The sequence below is a fragment of the Hylobates moloch genome, unplaced genomic scaffold, assembly GCF_009828535.3.
Source record: "Hylobates moloch isolate HMO894 unplaced genomic scaffold, HMol_V3 SCAFFOLD_16, whole genome shotgun sequence".
NCBI lineage: Eukaryota > Metazoa > Chordata > Mammalia > Primates > Hylobatidae > Hylobates > Hylobates moloch.
In genome coordinates this window covers 24,138,252-24,158,044 of record NW_026652291.1, presented here as the reverse complement: position 1 = coordinate 24,158,044, position 19,793 = coordinate 24,138,252, and the positions used below count along the sequence as shown (strand labels likewise).

The window sequence follows — 19,793 nt, the reverse complement described above, 5'->3', positions numbered from 1 at the left end:
CAGATAGCCAGTGTGTAGACTTTATTACATAGGCACGTATTAAAAAAAAAACCATAAACTGGTTTTACATAAAATTAACCACAATAGTGCAAGAGGTTACACTGAATGAGAATGGATGATGAATGATGGAAAATGCAAGGCTTGGATCAGCTGAATCATTCACTGGAGCTTGGATTCATCCATTCTGACGCACTGAAATTTATTACAGACATTACAAGAATGGAGGGTGAGGAATGGTGCTTCTCTGTCACCGCCTGGCTGAAACACTGATTTTGATTAATCTCTTGAATATGGTAGTTTTCTCCAGGTTCTTTTGTCAAGTAGACATGAAAGTTAAATGAATGCTGGCTTAAGGTCACAGGAGTTCATATCCTTCTCCTCCCTCACCCCTATACTTTAGAACTCTCACACCCAGCAGTTTGCTGTTGGGACCTGACTATACATCTGCTTTCCCAGAATGCTCTTGTAGAATACCACTGGGGTTGCTGATCCAAAGCACATGGAGGCGCAACAGTGCTTAAGGCTTCAGTCACAGTGTGGGGCTAGACAGCATCCCCAACTAGAATTGAGGGTTTGATCTGTGGGGGAACACGAGCAAGCAGGAAGAGGATGCTGGAATTCCTTACTCTGTCCAGTTGGAATCAATCCAACACATCTGACTACCACAAGTACAACCAGAAAAGAAACTAAAATTACACACTCAAACATACCACAAAAGAGATGCTATTTTGTAGCTTGTACATAGTTTAAAATTTTTTTTTAACTACAATTTGATGTTACTAAGAGACAATGAGGATGCAGAGGGGACTGTCTCTTTTCTCTCATCTGGTTTTGCCATAACTTACAAATAGTCCCAGGATGTTTACTGAGTGTCCTCCTTAATTTTCACAATATTTTATACAAAATGACATAAGACTATATATATACCTCATTGATTATCCTAGCATCCCCAGTACTTGGAGGGTTAGACCTACTTCTGTGTCAAGTAGCACCCAAATCCTAACATCTATTTTGGAGACCTGTCTGTGCCTCTTCACACTAACACCATTGTTCTGATGGATGATGCCAGTGGAACTTCCAAAGAAGCATTCTACCTGATCTTCACCACCCTCTTTGATCCTCTTTTTAAGTCTGTGTGTGGAAGGCAACTACAAAATAGAGGATTTGGAAGGTTGTCTGTTTCTGTTGTCTGGGGAAATGATAAAAAAAAAAAAAATTGTGAAAAGGAAAAAGATGGACTAGGTGATTTTTCCAATCTTTAAAATTTAAATTTCTTGGTTCTTATAAACATAAGAAGAGTCACTGAAAGGTGGCACCAATGGATATTTTGTAAAATAACCCATAACTTTAGAGCTGGAAATGACTAGAAGAAACAATTAATCCAACTTCCTCACTTTTTTGTCTCAGGAAACTGAAGCCCAATTGGGAAAACAGCAACTTACTTAACATAGTGATTGTCTCCATGGCTATGTCCTTTAAAGATTCACAGAAACCCCAATTCCCCCTTAATAAATCCACTATGGCATGCCTATGAGTGACTTTAAATAAACAATCCTCAATGTCCTCGTGTCTAGCCTTTCCTCCCTTTAGGGAAGCTGGCTGCTAACACAGCACCTGACCAGAGTAGACATTTGATAAATATTTGTTGAGTTGAATTAATCCTGCCGTCTATCCCTTTTTACTATGCAATCTTTATTTTTCCTAGAGCTTCTTACTTTTAATTTTAAGAGATGGCTTCTAGTTCAAGTATTTTGAGGCTTGGTACCGAATGCTGATTTGTCATCTCTCTAGATTTTACTTTTTCATATTGAAATTCTCTTTTTAGTCTGTTCTCTTATAGCTTTTGTTACATCCAATGATCATTTGCCTCTCTCCAAGCACTACCAAACTCATTACTGTGGATAGTTTCTGCCTTTACAGGCTTAGAATTGCCAAGTTGAGAGAGACATTCTTTTTCAATTCTCAAAACAACTAGACTTTCTCCAGCAGATTTGCTAAGGCACACTAGAAGAAATGTAAAAATCTCACATTCTTGTTTTAGTTAATAACATGGGAGAATATTACTAATACATACATTTGTTTTCTACATTTGTGGTTGCCTTATACATCTCCTTCACGTTTAATTCCTTATAAATATGAGTCATGATATCTAAAGCCAGTCTCATTTAAACAAGATAAGAAATGGTGATTTGTGGGGAATTAGCACTTAGACCCTGGTAATGTTTAGAAATCATCTTTAGAAACTTGATGACAATGCCCTAATTTTATGTGAAGAGTCATCATGGTTTGAATGGGACTTGGTAGTAAAGTGTGTGAGACAGTGCATTTACAAAATGATTTTTTTTGTGGATTTAATTTTTTGTTACTTTTGTTTGAAATTCCTGTTAAATTGCATTCTGGACATGACCTAAGGCTAGCCTGTCCAACCCTTGGCCCATGACGGTTTTGAATGTGGCCCAAGACAAATTCGTAAACTTTCTTAAAACATTATGCTATTTTGGCCAGGTACGGCGGCTCATGCCTGTTATCCTAGCACTATGGGAGGCTAAGGTGGGTGGATCACCTAAGCTCAGAAGTTCAAGACTAGCTGGCCAACATAGTGAAATCCCATCTCTACTAAAAATACAAAAATTAGCCAGGCATGGTGGCGCATGCCTGTAGTCCCAGCTACTCGGGAGGTTGAGGCAGAAGAATCACTTGAACCCGGGAGGCAGAGGTTGCAGTGAGCCCATGTTGTGCCACTGCACTCTAGCCTGGGTGACAGACTGAGACTCCATCTCAAAGAAAAGAAAAGAAAAGAAAAGAAAATGCTATTTTTTGGCCACATTTTTAAAGCTCATCAGCTGTTGTTAGTGTATTTTATGTGTGACCCAAGACAATTCTTCTTCCTATGTAGCCCAGGGAAGCCAAAAGATTGGACATCCCTGACTAAGGTCTAGATATGCTGGAATTAACATATAATCCTCATTTTTAGAATAGTTAAAGTTACCATTCCAACTGGGATAATTTCTATAAGCAGGTTGGATGGTTAGTGCTTCCTACTTAAACCAATTTAATATTCCCAAGGCTTTTAAGAAAAAACTTCAGCTCATTCTGTTTTCCCACCACTAAACTTATGGTGAAATATATATCACCTCTAAAATCATGATTTTATCTCACAAATTTTGACCTTCCTTACTATCTCAGATCTCCATCTTACTGTGGTGACAAAATAAATGCACAGTAACGGTCAGCGGTTAGTGCTGGAAGAACAAAGACCCACTGCATGAAGACTGGTTGTGCACTCTATCAAATGCTTTCTTTTCCTACTGACCATTGAAATGCGCAAGGCTCAGGCTCATAGATCTGTTTGACTTGCAGGAACAAAGCAATCAATCACCGGGACTATGGACAGCATCTATGCTACTATGCTTTGGGGCACAAAAATGTTTTTCAATGTGAATGAGGTACATTGTAGTTCAAATTCAGCAGCATATTAAGTGCCTAAGTGCTGACAGGTTTTATTACTTGACTCTGGAGGCAGGAATAAAAGGAAAGCAAAATTATTTAAGTCCTTCAGGAAATAAAAGCATGCTTGCTGGCTTTATTATGAGTATTTGATGATAAGTAAGGGTTAGGTAGCCTTCGAGTCTCAGGGTCAGTATTCTTTCAGCAAACATTTATTGAATACATACTCATCTTCCTTTATTTCATGAGTATACGTTTGCCCTACCGGCAAGCATTTAAGGTGGCTGAACCCTATTATATTCCAAGCTTTATGCTAGGTGTTGGAAACACAAAAAATTATATACAGTCCTTGCTTTCATGGATCCCATTTCTCAGAAACATAAGTTTCTAGGGAAATAAACTCTTACTCCCAGCCATTGGATTTGAATAGAAATCAGTCTCATTTCAAATAAAAAATATTTTAAATCAAACAATGTTCTCAAGGATTATGAACCCTGCCAATAATGCAGGAAGGCACAGTAAGGGAAGAGCCAAATAGAAAAAAATGAAACTGTCCAGATAATATTTAATATGAATGAAATGCAAACTTTTGATAAGGAATAACTAGTACTATGTCTGCAAGAGCAGACAAGGGGGATCTAATGGTCTCCCCACAAAGTGCCTCACATTGTCTTGTCTGACATGTCATAATGAGTACATTTCTTATCTTTTTGCTGTAAAGTCAAAAAGCAGGCCCTAGGCTCAAAAGAAACCACAGCTCTTGATACCACATGGTATCTAATTTATGTTCCAAGAGTAATACTATGTACTGGTAAAATGAATTCATTTTTAATATTTTCACATTATTGATAACAAAGATTATTTGTGACCACACAAAAAAAATAAAAAGTCCAGGTCCAGGGTGGCAAAAGTAGAATCTGCATATCCACAGGTAATCTGCCCAACTGTTTTCTATGTAGGTTATTACATAGTTAATTTGCCCACTTGTGTTTTCTATAGAAGTTATTTAAACCTAGTAAAACACTCATTACATCTAAAAATATATAGTATTATTATCCCCAAACCCCTAAATGCTACCCATAATCAGTTTCCTAAAAACAGTAGAGGGAAAACAAATTTGATGAAATTAAGATGTTAGGTTTTTAAAAATTAATAATAATTTGTGGGTCCAGCATGGCGGCTCTCGCCTGTAATCCCAGAGCTTTGGGAGACTGAGGCAGGCTTATCACCTGAGGTCAGGCATTCGAGACCAGCCTGGCCAACATGGTGAAACCCCATCTCTACTAAAAATACAAAAACTAGTGGTGCATGGTGGTGGGCGCCTGTAATCCCAGCTACTCAGGAGGCTGAGGCAGGAGACTCGGGAGGCAGAGGTTGCAATGAGCTGAGATCACGCCATTGCACTGCAGCCTGGGCGACAAGAGCGAAACTCTGTCTCAACAACAACAACAACAACAACAATAATAATAATAATAATAATTTGCTTGCAGAATATAGATAGCATAGAAGGGATTTTTCCCAACTCTTGGTTAAAAAAGAAAAAAAACTCCAGGTGCATGTACACAGGAAATGAGAATTTACCATGGTGGGGTGTGGGGGCGCGGGAAATAAGCTCCAACAAGCAATCCACATGTGATGCTAGCAGATGAGGCAGAGATCTTGACAGAGTGCTAAGCCTGAGTGACTAAGGAGGGTGCTGGGATGAGCTTCATTTCCCTTGCCAACTCTCCAGTCGACTTAGATGTTCTATGAGGAATCAATCTCAAAAGCCTTTAGTACAACAGGGGAAGAGATATGCTTTGAAATTCCTTGACAAAAACCTCAAAGGAACTCCAGTATTTCAAAGAGCATGAAAAACCACTTATGAAGAAAAAGACAAAGGAAGTTAGAGAGTCTTATTACTATTGAGACTAAACCTATATTTAGAAGGAATCTTGGTAGACATAGACCAAATCCAATGTAAGATTCCCTTTCACAGCATGTGGGATAGGTGGTTATTTTAACCGTTGGGCATTCACAGGAACAGGAAATTTTACTAACTTAAGTCTATTCCTCTTTAGAACAACTCTTATTAGAAAATTCTTCCTTATATTGAAGCAAACATTTGTCACCTGTAAAGTTCCTCTTTGTTCTTATCTTTGCCCTTTGAAGCTACATAGAGTAAGCCTAATTCCTCTTCCTTTTTATAGCTCAACAGAAATTTCTAGGCAGCTATTGTATCATTCCCTCCTTGTCTGCATTCCCTTTCCAGCTATACCTTCTGTTCCTTCAGGGAAGCTACTCCCTTGTTCTTGCATCATCAGACCCTTTACAACCCTGGTCACGTGCCTGTGGACACAATCAACTTAATTAATGTCTCTCTTAAAATATGATACCCATAATTGAACTCAACCCTCCATTTAGATATGGACTAGATGGAGGGTTAATAAAAGCATGCAAGGCTTTTATTAACACCAGCTGAATACATTAGCTTTGTGAATAGCCATGATATATTTCTGATTCAACACTGAACCTCCATTTCTGTAAGGAAATATTTCTCTATAAACTACTGTGAAACCAGGTCTTCCTAACACCATTCCCATCAACACCACACACATAAACACACATATCCACAAACACACACTCCACTCTGTACTTAGAGGGCTGCATTTTAAAAACCCAGAATATAGGGTTTCTCATTAATGCCTATTCAATCATCCTTTTACTTTCAGTCTTAGTTCAGATATTTCAAAATACTGTAACTATTTCTATATCCCAGTGTCAGTACATATTTAGACTCCAATGATTGTTCATTGAATACATTAATCTTGAATCCATCAGCCAAAAACTGGAGATATTATTCATTTCTGCATCATCTACAAATCCAATAAAGTGTGCTTTCTGTCCCCCCACTGTATTCTTCATGGGAGAAAACACTAAGATACAAATAAGAAGCAGAGGTGAGTAGGAACAGATAAAGGAAAAGAAGATTAATTGTCCCAGAAACAGATGAAGAAAAAGAAGATGGAGTGAGCGTTCTGACTCTTGGAATCAGGATATAATGTTCCCAACATTAGAAAAATACGGCTTTTCCATGTCTCTACCCTAGAGATGCCTTTTCAATCCAATCCAATACTGTGATTATCAAACTCTGAATTTTGGAGGAAAGCTCATTCAAGCTTAATTTTAAAACAGCTTTAAAAATTATCTTTGCAGCTTAAATTTCCTATAAAGTTGGGTTAAAGGGACATGCAACTGTCTATTGGTCATGAGGTATAAAAAGAACTCCCAAACGCCCCTTACAAATGCCTCAGGTATTATATATATTTGTTTCAGGAATCAGAAGTGGACTGTATTTTTCAGTGTGAATTTGGGAATTCACTGAGATTGAATCTACCTCTTGAACTGAACATCATCTTATATTTAATGTCTCTTCTCTCCAGAATGAAGAAAACTAAGCTTAACTTTGCCTTCCCCTCAACAGCCATTTGCAGAATGTGGGTCCATTCACAGAATTAAAAAGTCTCCTATTGTGCCTTTTTCCATTGTCTGTTGTGACTCAGGATAGCAAATCCTGTGACTGAAACCTTAGAGAGATGGAAAAAGTGTTCCAATCTAAACAGTCTAGAGCCAGGAGGGAAATGTCTTGGAAACTTAACATTTAAAGAATGGAGACACCTCAAAAAGGTCTAGTAAGACCCAAAGAGGAAATTTGTTTTGCACCTTTTCTGAACCTTTTCTAGACAGAGTGAAAGAGATGGATTCTTAATTAACTTCTCAAGACTGCCTTTTCCAGAAACTTATACGAGTGACAGATGAACATCAGAAGAGAATCGTGCTAACACTGATGTGGGAGGTTCTTTTCCTGACTGTAACAGTCACAACAAACCACATACCAGTGCTGTGAGATAAGCAGAGACAAAACAAGGAGGCTTAATTATACAGTAAGCTCCAACAGTCAGGTGAACCACGTGCTTTAGGCATGACCAGAATCAAAGAGCCTCTCCAAAAGCCACCACTCTCAGGGTTTCCTGGTAAAATACAAGTAACTGCAAACAGAAAGACCTGGTACACTGTTCCCAACATGGAGTGGCCACAGCAGGTATTGACTGAAACTTCAGCTACTCAGGAAGACACCCTATCATGACTCTGGGATCAGGATTCCTTGCCGCAAGGCTTTGTCACTGCACTCCACACTCCTTGGGATTTTCCATTTCATCTCCTTCAAAGTTCGGCTTCAAACTCTTTTTTTGCTCAATTTCCACCTGCCAAGAATAGAAGTTGGAGATAAAAATCAAAAAGAAGAGAAAAAGCATGCAAATAAATAAATAAACCAAAACTCCTTAGGTACTTTGAGATTTCTTATAATTTTGCTAACATTTTGGGCTTTAGCCACATTGGAGCTACTGGCCCTGAGTACTCATGTCTCTCTCTTTGCACATGTTCTTTAATTGGTCTGTAATTCCCTTTCCCTCATGGTCCACCAGGAAAATTCTTATTCTTTGCCTTGTACATTTGGTCAAAGGTCACCCCTTCTGTGAAGCTATTTTTGACTTATTAAGTAGACTTAGGTACTTCTGTGAATATTTCCACTGTATCTTGCACACCTGTCTGGCTCCACTATACCATGGGCTCCACAAGACGGGCAGGATCTTGTTCAATATTTTATGCAATAATGTAGGAATACAGTGGGCAATCGACAAAGATTTATCAAATGAATTAATTCCTTTGTAATTGACTGTTTGTACCCCCTCAATACTTTTTTTTTTTTTTTTTTTTTTTTTGAGTCAGGGTCTCATTCTGTTACCCAGACCAGAGTGCAGTGGCGCAATCGTGGCTCACAGCTCACCGCAACCTCCACTTCCCGGGCTCAAGTGATTCTCCTGCCTCAGCCTCCAGAGTAGCTAAGATTACAGGCATGCACCACCATGCTTGGCTAATTTTTGAATTTTTAGTGGGGACAGGGTTTCACCATATTGGCCAGGCTGGTCTTGAATTCCTGACCTCAAATGATCCACCTGCCTTGGCCTCCCAAAGGTCTGGGATTACAGCCATGAGCCACAGCACCTGGCCACCTCCAATACTTTCTCTCCTTAGAAAACCTCCAAACTGATAAATCCTGGAATGTTTACAGTTTTACCACATCTTCTGCACAATACTGTTGCTGTAATTATCAAGAAATTAATAGATTAATCTTTGAAAGTAATACATCTCAACCGAAATCTTTGATAGCTCAGGCAAGGAATTCTTTGAGCTCAGGGTTCAGGTTGCTCCTCTCAGCACCACTTTGGATATTTATGACGCTTGACCTACAGGGTAATGATTCAACACACGTCAGGTTTGAGGGAGGTGCTATTTTTTTCCTAGCCACAAGATGGAGTGTTTGTTCCCTTTGGTAGTTAAATATTTTAGCCCACACAACTAAGGAAACATTTAGAGGAAAAATAAATCACCATATAAATCCAAGGATATTATTATAAATAGAAAACCACTTTGCAAAATCCTTCTTTAACAAACTCCCTTTCCAATCGTTGGCATTTAATCTCCTATTGAATTTCTAACTCCCCAGGAAAGTATCACTTTCTATTTATGGCAGAAAACTCCAACTTTCATGATTCCTTCCACAGCCCTGACCCTGTTACTATTATAAACGTTTGCTTGGCTTTTGAGTTTTGTCCTGTTACAGCCCAGTACCCAGGTCATGTGTGTCCTAACTTTGTTCAGGTCCACTTCATCAACTCTAACTGAAGCATATGCTTTGGGATAGCATTTTCTCCCCTCCACTTCCAAGCTCACTACTCTGTGACATAAATTATATTGCAAATGAATAATAACAACTCCTTTACCCCATTACTCTTTTTCTTTTTTTGAGACACAGTCTCGCTCTGTCACTCAGGCTGGAGTACAGTTGTGCAATCACGGCTCACTGCAGCTCAACCTCCCAGACTCAAGTGATCCTCCCACCTCAGTCTCCTGAGTAGCTGGACTACGTGCACATACCACCATGCCTGGCTAATTTTGTACTTTTTATAGAGATGGGGTTTCGCCATGTTGGCCAGGCTGGTCTTGAACTCCTGAACTCAAGTAATCGGCCCACCTCCACCTCCCAAAGTGCTGAGATTAGAGGTGTGAGCCACTGTGCCTGGCCCCCATTATTCTTTTTGTTGTCATTGCTCATAATGACAGAAAGACATTATATTCTCTTTGATGAGCCTCTTTATTTTTCTCCAACCTTTCTCTCATCCACTAGCCAGATTATGCATTTAAATCAGAGCAGACGCATCCACAGCTATGTATGGTGAACTTCCTCTAAGGCAGTAAGAGGTTACCAGGCGAACATAGTAAGCATGGCTAAAAGGAATAAGAGGGGGAGGTAGTGGGGCGAACAAATGGAGTTGGAAGCATTAGCCAGATGCTTCCCAAGGCTACCTGGTAGCTGTAGTGTGCAGAATAATTGACCCACTTCCTGACATCAGTCTTGTCTTCCACGGAGATAGATCTCACACTGGCTTTGGAGGCAGAAGTTGTGGGCATGCTGAACTCGACATTCACATGACTGGCAAATCTGGAAGGCACTTCCCGGTCAGAGCCGAGTTCAAGGTGGCAAAAGAAACAGTGTGGGTGACCAGAAGCTACGAAAGAAAGACAATTGAGAGATCAGATTATTTGGGGAGAAAGTGGAAGGAGCAGCCAAAGGAGCCACTTCAGTAATAAAGGAGGCCTGCGGGCTTGGCACCTGGCAGCCTTTCAGAGGGTCCAGTGTTGAGCACGAGGATCCGCCTGGCTCAGCAGAATTCACACTCCTGTGTGCCTCAGCACCTTGATATAACTCCATCGGATTCTAGCAGCCTGGTATCCTAGCAATAAAACCCAAGGCCTGAGAAACAGGGGCCATCCTCCCTGCTCAAGTGAGAGTGATATGTGAACACAGCCCCAACACTAAGAAATAAGGAGTAAGGATGTGAAGAATGGAAGGGAAGGGATCAGCACTTAGCACCTAACAAAATATCAATGACAGCTTCCTGGAGCAAATCATTGCTTTCCTTTGAAGAATGAATTGATTTTCTTAACAGCATTTCATACTTTCAAAATGCTTTTGGCATGCTTTTGTGGGTGCATGATATATGTAAATGACAAGGACTTTATAAATAGCACACAGATATTAGGGAAGCATATGGTACACTGGACAAAACACCAACCAGAACACCTGGGTTGGACTTCCAGCTCCCCTACTAAGCAGCGGAGCTTCTGCCCTCAAGTCCTTTATACTATCCAGGCCTCAATTCCTCCTCTGTAAAGTGGGGAGATTAGGGTACAAGGGATAAAGAGGGAGAGGTACAACAGGGTGGGCTGGTCAATGCCAGGGACAGTCCCTTGCTGCTCCTTAATTCTGTACATCTATGGGTAATTCCACTATACTCATGATGGCAAACTTTGGGTTTGATTTTCACTTGAGAATTGTTATTGAGATTTTTGAGGAAAAAGATAACTTAGTTCTGTGACTGTAACCACTGAAACATCATTGTCATTCATCTGCCATACAGGAAACATTGACGCACCCTATGCCTTGTTCTATGTTAAATCTTTTACACAGATTCTCTCTTTGAGTCTTCAGTATGATCCTTTGAGGTCAGAATGTTACCTTCATTTTATAGTTGAGGAAGCTAAGGCTTAGGGAAGTAAAATGAGCTACCCACGGTCACAGCTAGAAAGTGGCAGAGCTAAAAACTGAACCTAGTGGGAGGCCGAGGCGGGTGGATCATGAGGTCAGGAGATCGAGACCATCCTGGCTAACACAACTTGGAGGCAGACTTGGGTGACCAAATTGCCCAATCACCACCTGGGGACACATGGAATTCACTCAAAAAAAAAAAAAAAAAAAAATGACTCCAGAGTGTTCTTAACCACTCTGTCTGAGTCATAACCTCATGGTCCCCAAAACACAAGACCAAGTTTGCAGGGTGACAGGGGTAGAGGGGGATTGAGCTGTAAGAACCCCCATATAGCAACTAGCTATAGATAAACAACATGAGATGACCTTGCCTTAATTATGTAACTGAAACAGCCGCTTAGTTATCCCAGTTTCCACAAACAAACAATTCCAATGTTCTTTATTGGTCTGGCCAGGACTTTTCAATCTCAGCGAGTGACGACATACACACCCACTCTCCAAGGAAAACATTAGACAGTGAAGTATTTGTTTTGCTGTTTCACAAACGTAACATATTTCAGTGGTTATTTCTAAAGAGTAATGCTTTGGAATATTGAAAAATTTGCACTGATTTTAGGAAAAGAATTTAAGTAAGATACATATAACAGTAAAAATTAAAGTAATTGAAAATGAATCCACTGAATGTTTTTAAATTGTGTGCCACAGATGTAATTATACAGCTATCATTTATGGGACATTTATTACAGGCCAGATACTGCGCTAAGCCCTTAAAAGCATTATCTCATTTCATTCTGAATGAACTAGTTATTAATAACCCTATTTTATAGATGAAAAAAATTAGGTTTCTCTGAGAGGGTTAAGTAAATTGCCCAAGGTCACACAGCCGTTAAGTGGTAGAGCTGGAAATAAGATTCAGAGATGACTCTGCCTTCAAACTATGTCCTAAATTCTTCTCAATATATTGCTGTGAAATTAGATCACAACAAAGTATACAGATGCATCTCTTAATTTAATAGCAACTTGGACAACTCTTTTAATCTAATTACACTTATTTTGCACATTGTTGGAATATAGAGAAATCTTTCCTTTCTACACAACTGATTCCCTCCTTTCACTCCACCAAAGTGTACTCACAGCAAATTCTGAAAGCAGCATTCTTTACTAGAATCCTAGCATCAACTCTCAGATGGGTAAGGGTGGTGGACAGTTAAGGAAGTTCAATTTTGAAAGCTATTATGATTTAATTCATAGTAATGTATTAAATAAGTCCACACATTCTGTCATTTTCCTTGATGAGGTTGAAAAAATTCAGGTTTTTAAAATTTCCCATACAAGGATGAACATATTGGGACTGTTTTCGCTTCACCTGGTCTAATGAGAAGGGGGATTCCTGCAAAGAAAGCCACTTACGCAGGACAGAATGTTTTATTTCCTGGCAGATGATCTGTGGAAGCTGCAGGACTTGTTTTGGTGCCTTCTAAGATTAAGAAAAACTCTTGGGATGAAGGTGGGAGGGGTTCTTGGAGAGCTCAGAGAGGGGAGCTGCCCACGTATGTGGCTGGACTGGGCCAGGCTGGACTGGGCCCCGCCGGCGGGAGGGAATCACATTGGAATTCAAAGGTAGCTGCTTGATCTCTTGGTGGCCGGGACTGGGACAAGCCTGCTGTGGCTATAGGCTAGGGATGCCAGCAACACAAGGGTGCTGACCTGCTGGCCTCTGCTGCCTGGGGTTTGACTGCCCTGCCCACCGGGGCCTGGGAACGCAGGGCCACTGTAGGCAGGAACGTGTGAGGAGAGCTAGGCTTCCAGCTAGCTGGGCCTTTGACCTTAGCTGAGCCCTAGCTTCCTTAAAGAAGGTTAAGGATTACGAAAAATAACCTGTACAAAGCACCTTCCCAGGGCTGTCTGAACACCTAGACAGAAGAGCCCAGGAAAGGGCTATTACTACAAGATAACCATCAATTCTCTGGGTTCCCAGATGGAACACTGCAAGGGAGGGCAGGAGCTGGGCACAGTGAATACCAGCAATGAATGAGAACTTACATTCTGCCTGGAATTCAGATCCTATACACCTCAAGTTTCCAAAAAAGGGTGCTGTCCATTTCCTGAACTGGTATGGAAACATACCATTGGCTAGAGAAGTATAAGAAGCCTCTTTTTGGGGTTTCACTATTGAAAATATTGTTACATAACCATGACAGCAAAAGCAGTAATGGGGCAAGGCTGTGAGGATTTAAGTAAGAAACATCAACAGATATCCTTATGCTGTGCTATATTTCAAAAATCTTCCACAAAGGAGGTTCCAGCAATCTGGAAACAGATATGTAAAACAGCATATAAGCTGCATTTACTTGCCCTTGGGCCAACAGAACACTCTCTGCTGGGAATCATTAAGGAGAGTGTTTGCTGAAGGCCTGGTTTTGCTTTTTCCCTGTCCTGTATCCATCCTCCCTCTCTTCTGGTAGCAGTCTTTTTCTTTCTCTCCTTTTGGGAAGTAATCTTCCCCAGTGCTACATGTTGTCTTGGTGGTCACGTCAGTCAAAATGCACTCCTCTCCCCTAGTCTCTTGAGCCAAGTTGCAAAAGAACAAAAAATAGGGCCGGGTGCAGTGCCTCAGGCCTGTAATCCCAGCACTTTGGGAGTACGAGGCAGGCGGATCACCTGAGGTCAGGAGTTTGAGACCAGTCCGGCCAACATGGTGAAAACCTGTCTCTACTAAAAATACAAAAATTTAGCTACTCAGGAGACTGATGCAGGAGAATCGCTTGAACCCAGGAGGTGGAAGTTGCAGTGAGCTGAGATCGCGCCACTGCACTTCAGCCTAGGCAACACAGCAAGACTTCATTTCAAACAAAAACAAGAACAAAAAATAGTCTGTGATGGTTTGTCCTAAGGCTACATGCTGAGGAGACATCCATTAGTCTCTATGACAGAGCTACTCTAGTGCTGTCTTTCTAAAGTCTTCATCAGTCTTTTCCTCAGGTCTCTGAGCTATCCCATCCAATAATTTGTTTTATTGCTTAAGGTAGCCAATAAGTCTTTGTTGCTTATAATAAAAAAAAAAAAAAAAAAAAAAAACCTTCATGCAGTACTTTTAAATGTTTGGGAGAAATAACTTTGAAACAAATAGATACGTTTGCACACACTGGAAAAACTGCAAATATCTGTTCTTCTGGTGGAAATTATTTCAATATTTGTGTCTATTTGGCTTCATCTACCAGGAGACACCAGTGATATATTAAGAAAAGGATCCTGGATGTGACTGCATGACTCTCTAGATACGTCACACCACCTTCCTGACCTTAATTTTCTCATCTATAAATAACTTGACTAAGTTATCCAAGGTCCCTTCCAGCTTGAAAATCCCGTAATTCCATGGTTGTCTTTCCAAGGGCTTCCATGTCAAAGGAGAGTTCAGGGTTTTCTCTCTTCCTCTGTCAAGTCAGAGGGGCCCCGTGGATAAGGTAGAAGTTACAGTGCTACCACCAGCAGAAGACAGTGCTGATTTCAGGGGAAATGAATAAGCAGGCACAGAGAGGAACACTTGGTTTTAAAAATTCTGTCAGTTTAGAAGTAGGGAGTAGCAAAACCAGCCTCAAACACAGAGGTCCAATTGTCTCTTCAGTTTGCACAGCTATACCCAGTGTCTGATACAGAACGCCCTGGTGTGTGTCCACTCCCTGGATTGCCTGGGGAGCTGGCCTGATCATATTGCCATCTGCCATCACATTGCATTACACTTAGGATATAATAATACAGCCACTCCACACTCAGAGCGGGAGAGGAAGACTGAACACACTGCTAGGATTTATAGTGAGAATGGAAGAAAGGATAGCCACATAAGAGAAAGCCATTACAATCAAGAGTTTTTCCAAACCTTATTCTTTTTGCTGAGCTAGCATATCCACTTTTGTTAACAGATGGGCAAAGTGTATTCTAAACAAGGAAAGAAGGGGTTTAAAGGCTTACAAGATCATGGGCTTGCTTCCTACCACTGGGGTCACCCAGACATACTCTAAGAAATATGTGTATTAGTGCTGGTTTGACTGCTCCCTCATTTTGTCATTTCACTAAATCTCACGGGACCCACGGGGGAAGTAATTGCCTTCTGGACTCACTCAAGCACAGAAGCATTCCTGATAGCTGTGAGCAGCCCAGCTAGGGCTGGTAAGCATTTTTTTGTTTGTCTAAATAAAACATTCTTTTCTTTATATTTTGTCTGCTAGAATTCTGGCCCTTTTAGAAATTCATGTCCTAGCTGGATCTTCAGTCTGATTGAAGGCCACTTTTCTTTCCCATCCCCCAGTCCCAGAGCCAAACTCTGAACATGAGATATTATGACTGACAGGCCTTGCACAGGGTAGCTGGAGTCCTAAAATTAACCTCTCAGTGTATTGTCCATGATTGGCCATAAACTGGCCCTTTAACCTACATCGAGGGCAGTATGAGAAAGATGTCTCTTCAGAAGCTATCTAGAAATGAATCACTTCCAGCACCACAGCTAATATGTTAATGAGTCCCCAAAGAATATAAATTCAGAAGCTGCCCTGAAAAGCTGCTTAGCAGCTCAGCTGAGAATAATAATCCCTAGTTTTATGGAAGATGTGTGATAATGAGAGAATGAAAAAGACAGAGTGAACTGGGTCACTATAAGCATTACTTACCTTGCTCAATTATTTTTACTTTTCTGGTCCCACTCCCCCTCCATCACCACTCCCATCACACAACAAAAACAAGCACTTCATACAGGATGTGGAACTTTGATCTCAGCTTTTTCACAACTGTATGTTTGTTTTCACAGAAGAGGAACCACCACCCACCTGAGTTTTTGTCGGGCAGTCGGTTTATCCTCCACACAATGGAGTTGAAGGCATGCTCGTACTTGGCAGTTCCCAGAGTTACTCTCATGACAGGCTCAGAGCCAGAAACACTAGTGGAGCCAAAACTTGCCCCCCGGTTCACTTTGGCTTTCAAAGACTTTTCCCCCAGGACACTTTCCCTGCGGAAGTTTTTCACCCACTCAATGGGCACAGGGTAACGGATCATCACATTCTCACAGGGAACCTGAGTGAGGGGGTCACGATTGGCGGAGAAGCCAGTTGACATCCTCAGCCAGCTCTGCACCTCCACCTCTGCCCCATTGACACTTGCGGCCGTCCTGAGTGTGAAAGGCAAGGTCTTCTCAGCAAACACTGTCCTAAACCGCATTAGCTCAAACCGGCACGCATCCAAAGGGTTGAACAGAATGACCCGTGAGTTGTGGAAAACATCCTCATCCACACACCCGTGGAAACGGCACTCATGGAGCTTGATCCACTTTGTGGTGGTGGTGGGCATGATGTCTTGCCTCAAAACTATTTCATTCCCTTTGACGAGGATGTCATTGAGGCCCAGGCGGCACTCTGCAAGCCCAGACAGGAAACTCAGGATGTGGATCCGCGTCAAGACATGGTGCTGGAGAATCTGGTTGTCTCCTTTGCTCACAATGCCAGAGAATTCATCTCTGACATCCACTGTAATCTCCTCTTCAAGGTAGTTCAGGCCAACTGTGCTCAAGTCCATTGACAACACTGGCAGATCCATGAGACGGTCCTGAACTGCATGGATGAAACTCAGGAAGTCATCGTAATTGGTGGTGCCCAGCTTAATCACCTGTTCCCTCTCTGCTGTGTGGGCCACAGCAGGTTTGGGCTGGTATTTCTTCTTCTCCTTATAGGTGACACGGTCTATCCGCAAGCTGTGGATTCTGCCATTCTCATCATAGTTTTGAAGCCGGGGTTCTGAAATCTCATGACACATCTCCAGCTTGAACTCACGGAATGGTTTTTCTAGGCCCTGCTCATAATACAGCTGCAGGTAACCAGTGTCTGTCAGTTTGACGTAGATCGGTCCCCAGTGCCTGGACGACATGATGTTTTTCTTCTCAGGGATCCTCAACATCATTGGCCACCCATCACAAGGCTGGGACCGTGATGATCCAGGCGGGTGAGCATCTAGTTCAATCCAGGCTACTGGGTCATCATCAGGTAAAGTTGCACTGCCAAAGTGATCAGGGTCATCAATTTGGAGTTGTTTGAGTTTTTCAACAGCATCAGAGTGTGACTGGGTTTTGCTTGAATCATCAAAACTGATGGCATCCTGGTAGATGACAATGAGGGAATCTCTTTGGCTTTTGCCCGTGGTACTGGAAATGGAACTGTTTTGGGAGCGCCTCTCCTGCTCCTCAAAGAAAGCACTGAAAGGGTTGATAGGGGAGGGCTGTACATCCTGCAGAGTCTCATTCAGGAAAGGGTTGGTTGCCCTCCAAGGTGGAGCCTCAGTTACAGAAGGCGTGCGGTTTAAAGAGGAAATGTCCAGCTTCTGAACTTTGGAGAAGTTCATCAAAGTGCTCTTGGGACGGTCCCTCTTCTTAAATGATCCCATTGAATTATAAGGTACATCTGGGATCACAGATGCACTTTGTGGTGTATTTGGCTTCAGAGGAGAGGTGACTGGTGGTAAAGGGCAGCTGACTTCATTGTCATCAAAGGTGACCCAGCTAGGAAAACGAGCAGAGGTCACTGGAGGGGCAGGGTGCCCATTCATGGCTGGACTGCTGGCCTGCCAGCTGATGGCCTCCATCTCTACTTCTTCATCTTCTTGAAGTGAGGAGGAATTGTCTAAAAGGAAAAGGGAACATATGAGCTACTGTTCAGGGGCTCTAAAGGTAAGGAAAACTGAAGTATGGGAATGAGGGATTACTAGAATTTTAACTGGAATCCAGTACATTATTCCAAAGCAGCTCATTACCTGTTTCAAGTGCTTGGTCTGGGCATAGATCTCACATTTTTGTAATGAGCACCCCAGAGGAGCTATCACAGTAAGTGCAATAAGAACACAATGGCTATATCAATACAGAAGTATTGACTGGTAGTACCAAGGTCTCTTGCAATTTATATACTCTTCCTTATTTTATAAAAGCTTCTGGAATAGATGTTTTCTGTACTTAGCCTTAAGGAATGTATTCTTAATTTTTAAACATTGAAAACCATCTCATATAAAACGATATAAGCTCATCTCACTGAAAAAAAAAAAACAAGTTATCTTCTGTAAGTGATAATATGATTATAAATAATATTCTTGGAGGGATTTTAGCTAAACATAATGAATAAATATTAAAGACAAACAGTTAACCCTCTTAATATTCAGTAAGTTCATACATGTGAATAAGAAAAACACAAAAACGCCAACAGAAGTCTGAGTAAAGAACATAAACAGACAACTCATGAAAGAGAAACTAAAAAATGTCTAGTAAGTATGTGAAAAATATCCAATCTCACTAGTAATAAGAAAAATGGCCGGGCGCGGGGGCTCATGCCTGTAATCCCAGCACTTTGGGAGGCCGAGGCAGACAAATCACGAGGTCACAAGTTTGGGACCAGCCTGGCCAACATGGTGAAACCCAGTGTCTACTAAAAATACAAAAAAATTGGCTGGGCATAGTGGCGGGCACCTGTTATCCCACCTACTTGGGAGGCTGAGGCAGGAGAATCACTTGAACCCAGGAGGCGGAGATTGCAGTGAGCGGAGATCGCGCCACTGTACTCCAGCCTGGGCAACAGAGCGAGACTCCGTCTCAAAAATGAAAAACGAAAATAAAAAAAAAAATCAGTGATGATTTTGAAAGATTTTAGTGCTCAATGAGGGTAAAGGTGCCATAATAGGAGCACTAAGTGGACACTTAATGAAACTGTAAGTTGCAACAGATGCTCTGAAAAGAGATTGGGCAATTTATATTAAGGATCTTAACACATGTTCATAAACAATAACTTAGTAATTCCACCCTAAGAAAATAAATCTAAATTATGAACCAAGTTTGAAGAACAGAGATGTCCATTTATTTTGGCATTATTTATAATAGGGAAAAATATTTAAAATATTCAACAATTGGGTGAGTGTTAAGAAACTGAAGCCTACAATAAAACCCGCCCACTAAAATGTTTACAAGTAGGCAGTATATCAGGAGGAAATGCTCATGATATAATGTCCTTTTTTTCTCTAAAATATTTTTCCATCTTGAAGTTCATTTTTTATGATAAAAAGGTTATTACAAATAAAACTCCACTTTAGCAGGGCCTTCAAGGAAGGAGATACAGGACTTGGGTTTGATGAGGGAAAGATCTAAACTTTTTCAGTAACCTAAGGACCATGGGTATCTGCTGGGGCTGTGGGAAAGGAGGGGAAATGAGGCTTTTAGCAAGGAGGAATGAATTCTGATGAAGGAACAGCACAGACAACAAATGTGTGCATATAGTAGGTACTCAATAAGGTTTTTTGATTAAATAAGTGAGAAAAGAAATTTTGCTTTAGAGTAGCTCTTCCATTCTCTACGTCTCTGCAGGAATGTGTATAGGGGATCTCTGCTACCATCCTACCCACTGTTTCTATGGCCAGTTGTTTGGAATCAAAGGGAAATGGATACTCAAATGACGGAGTTTTCTGACCACCTCACTACACCTTCATGCGTATCACATCCAACCACACCCATCAGCAATGCTGCACATAATTGCACATGCAATTATACAAGGATGGGATGCTGGCTGGCTTGTCATCCATCTTTCCAAGTAATTTATTCAAACAGACAGCAGTTCTCTCAAATGAAAACATAAGTTTGAAAATGTAGGCTAGGCCGGGCACGGTGGCTCACACCTGTAAT

At 41.2% G+C, this 19,793-nt stretch overlaps 1 protein-coding gene across 6 annotated transcripts in view; it reads right to left on the bottom strand.

Moving 5' to 3' along the window:
- Nucleotides 1-6: 6 nt before the first annotated feature.
- STON2 (stonin 2) overlaps nucleotides 7-19,793 on the bottom strand; it is a 179,434-nt gene continuing 159,647 nt past the window's right edge. For 5 of the 6 annotated variants that reach the window (XM_058429870.1, XM_058429868.1, XM_032134787.2 and 2 more), the window contains 3 exons: nucleotides 15,919-17,757; nucleotides 9,856-10,058; nucleotides 2,827-7,691 (listed from right to left, as the gene is read on the bottom strand). In XM_058429870.1, the coding sequence (XP_058285853.1) occupies nucleotides 7,608-7,691; nucleotides 9,856-10,058; nucleotides 15,919-17,757 (2,126 nt within the window). In that variant the 3' untranslated portion in view covers nucleotides 2,827-7,607. Of the gene's footprint in view, nucleotides 7,692-9,855; nucleotides 10,059-15,918; nucleotides 17,758-19,793 lie in introns of all 6 variants that reach the window. The other variant, XM_032134786.2, reaches the window with a different exon arrangement.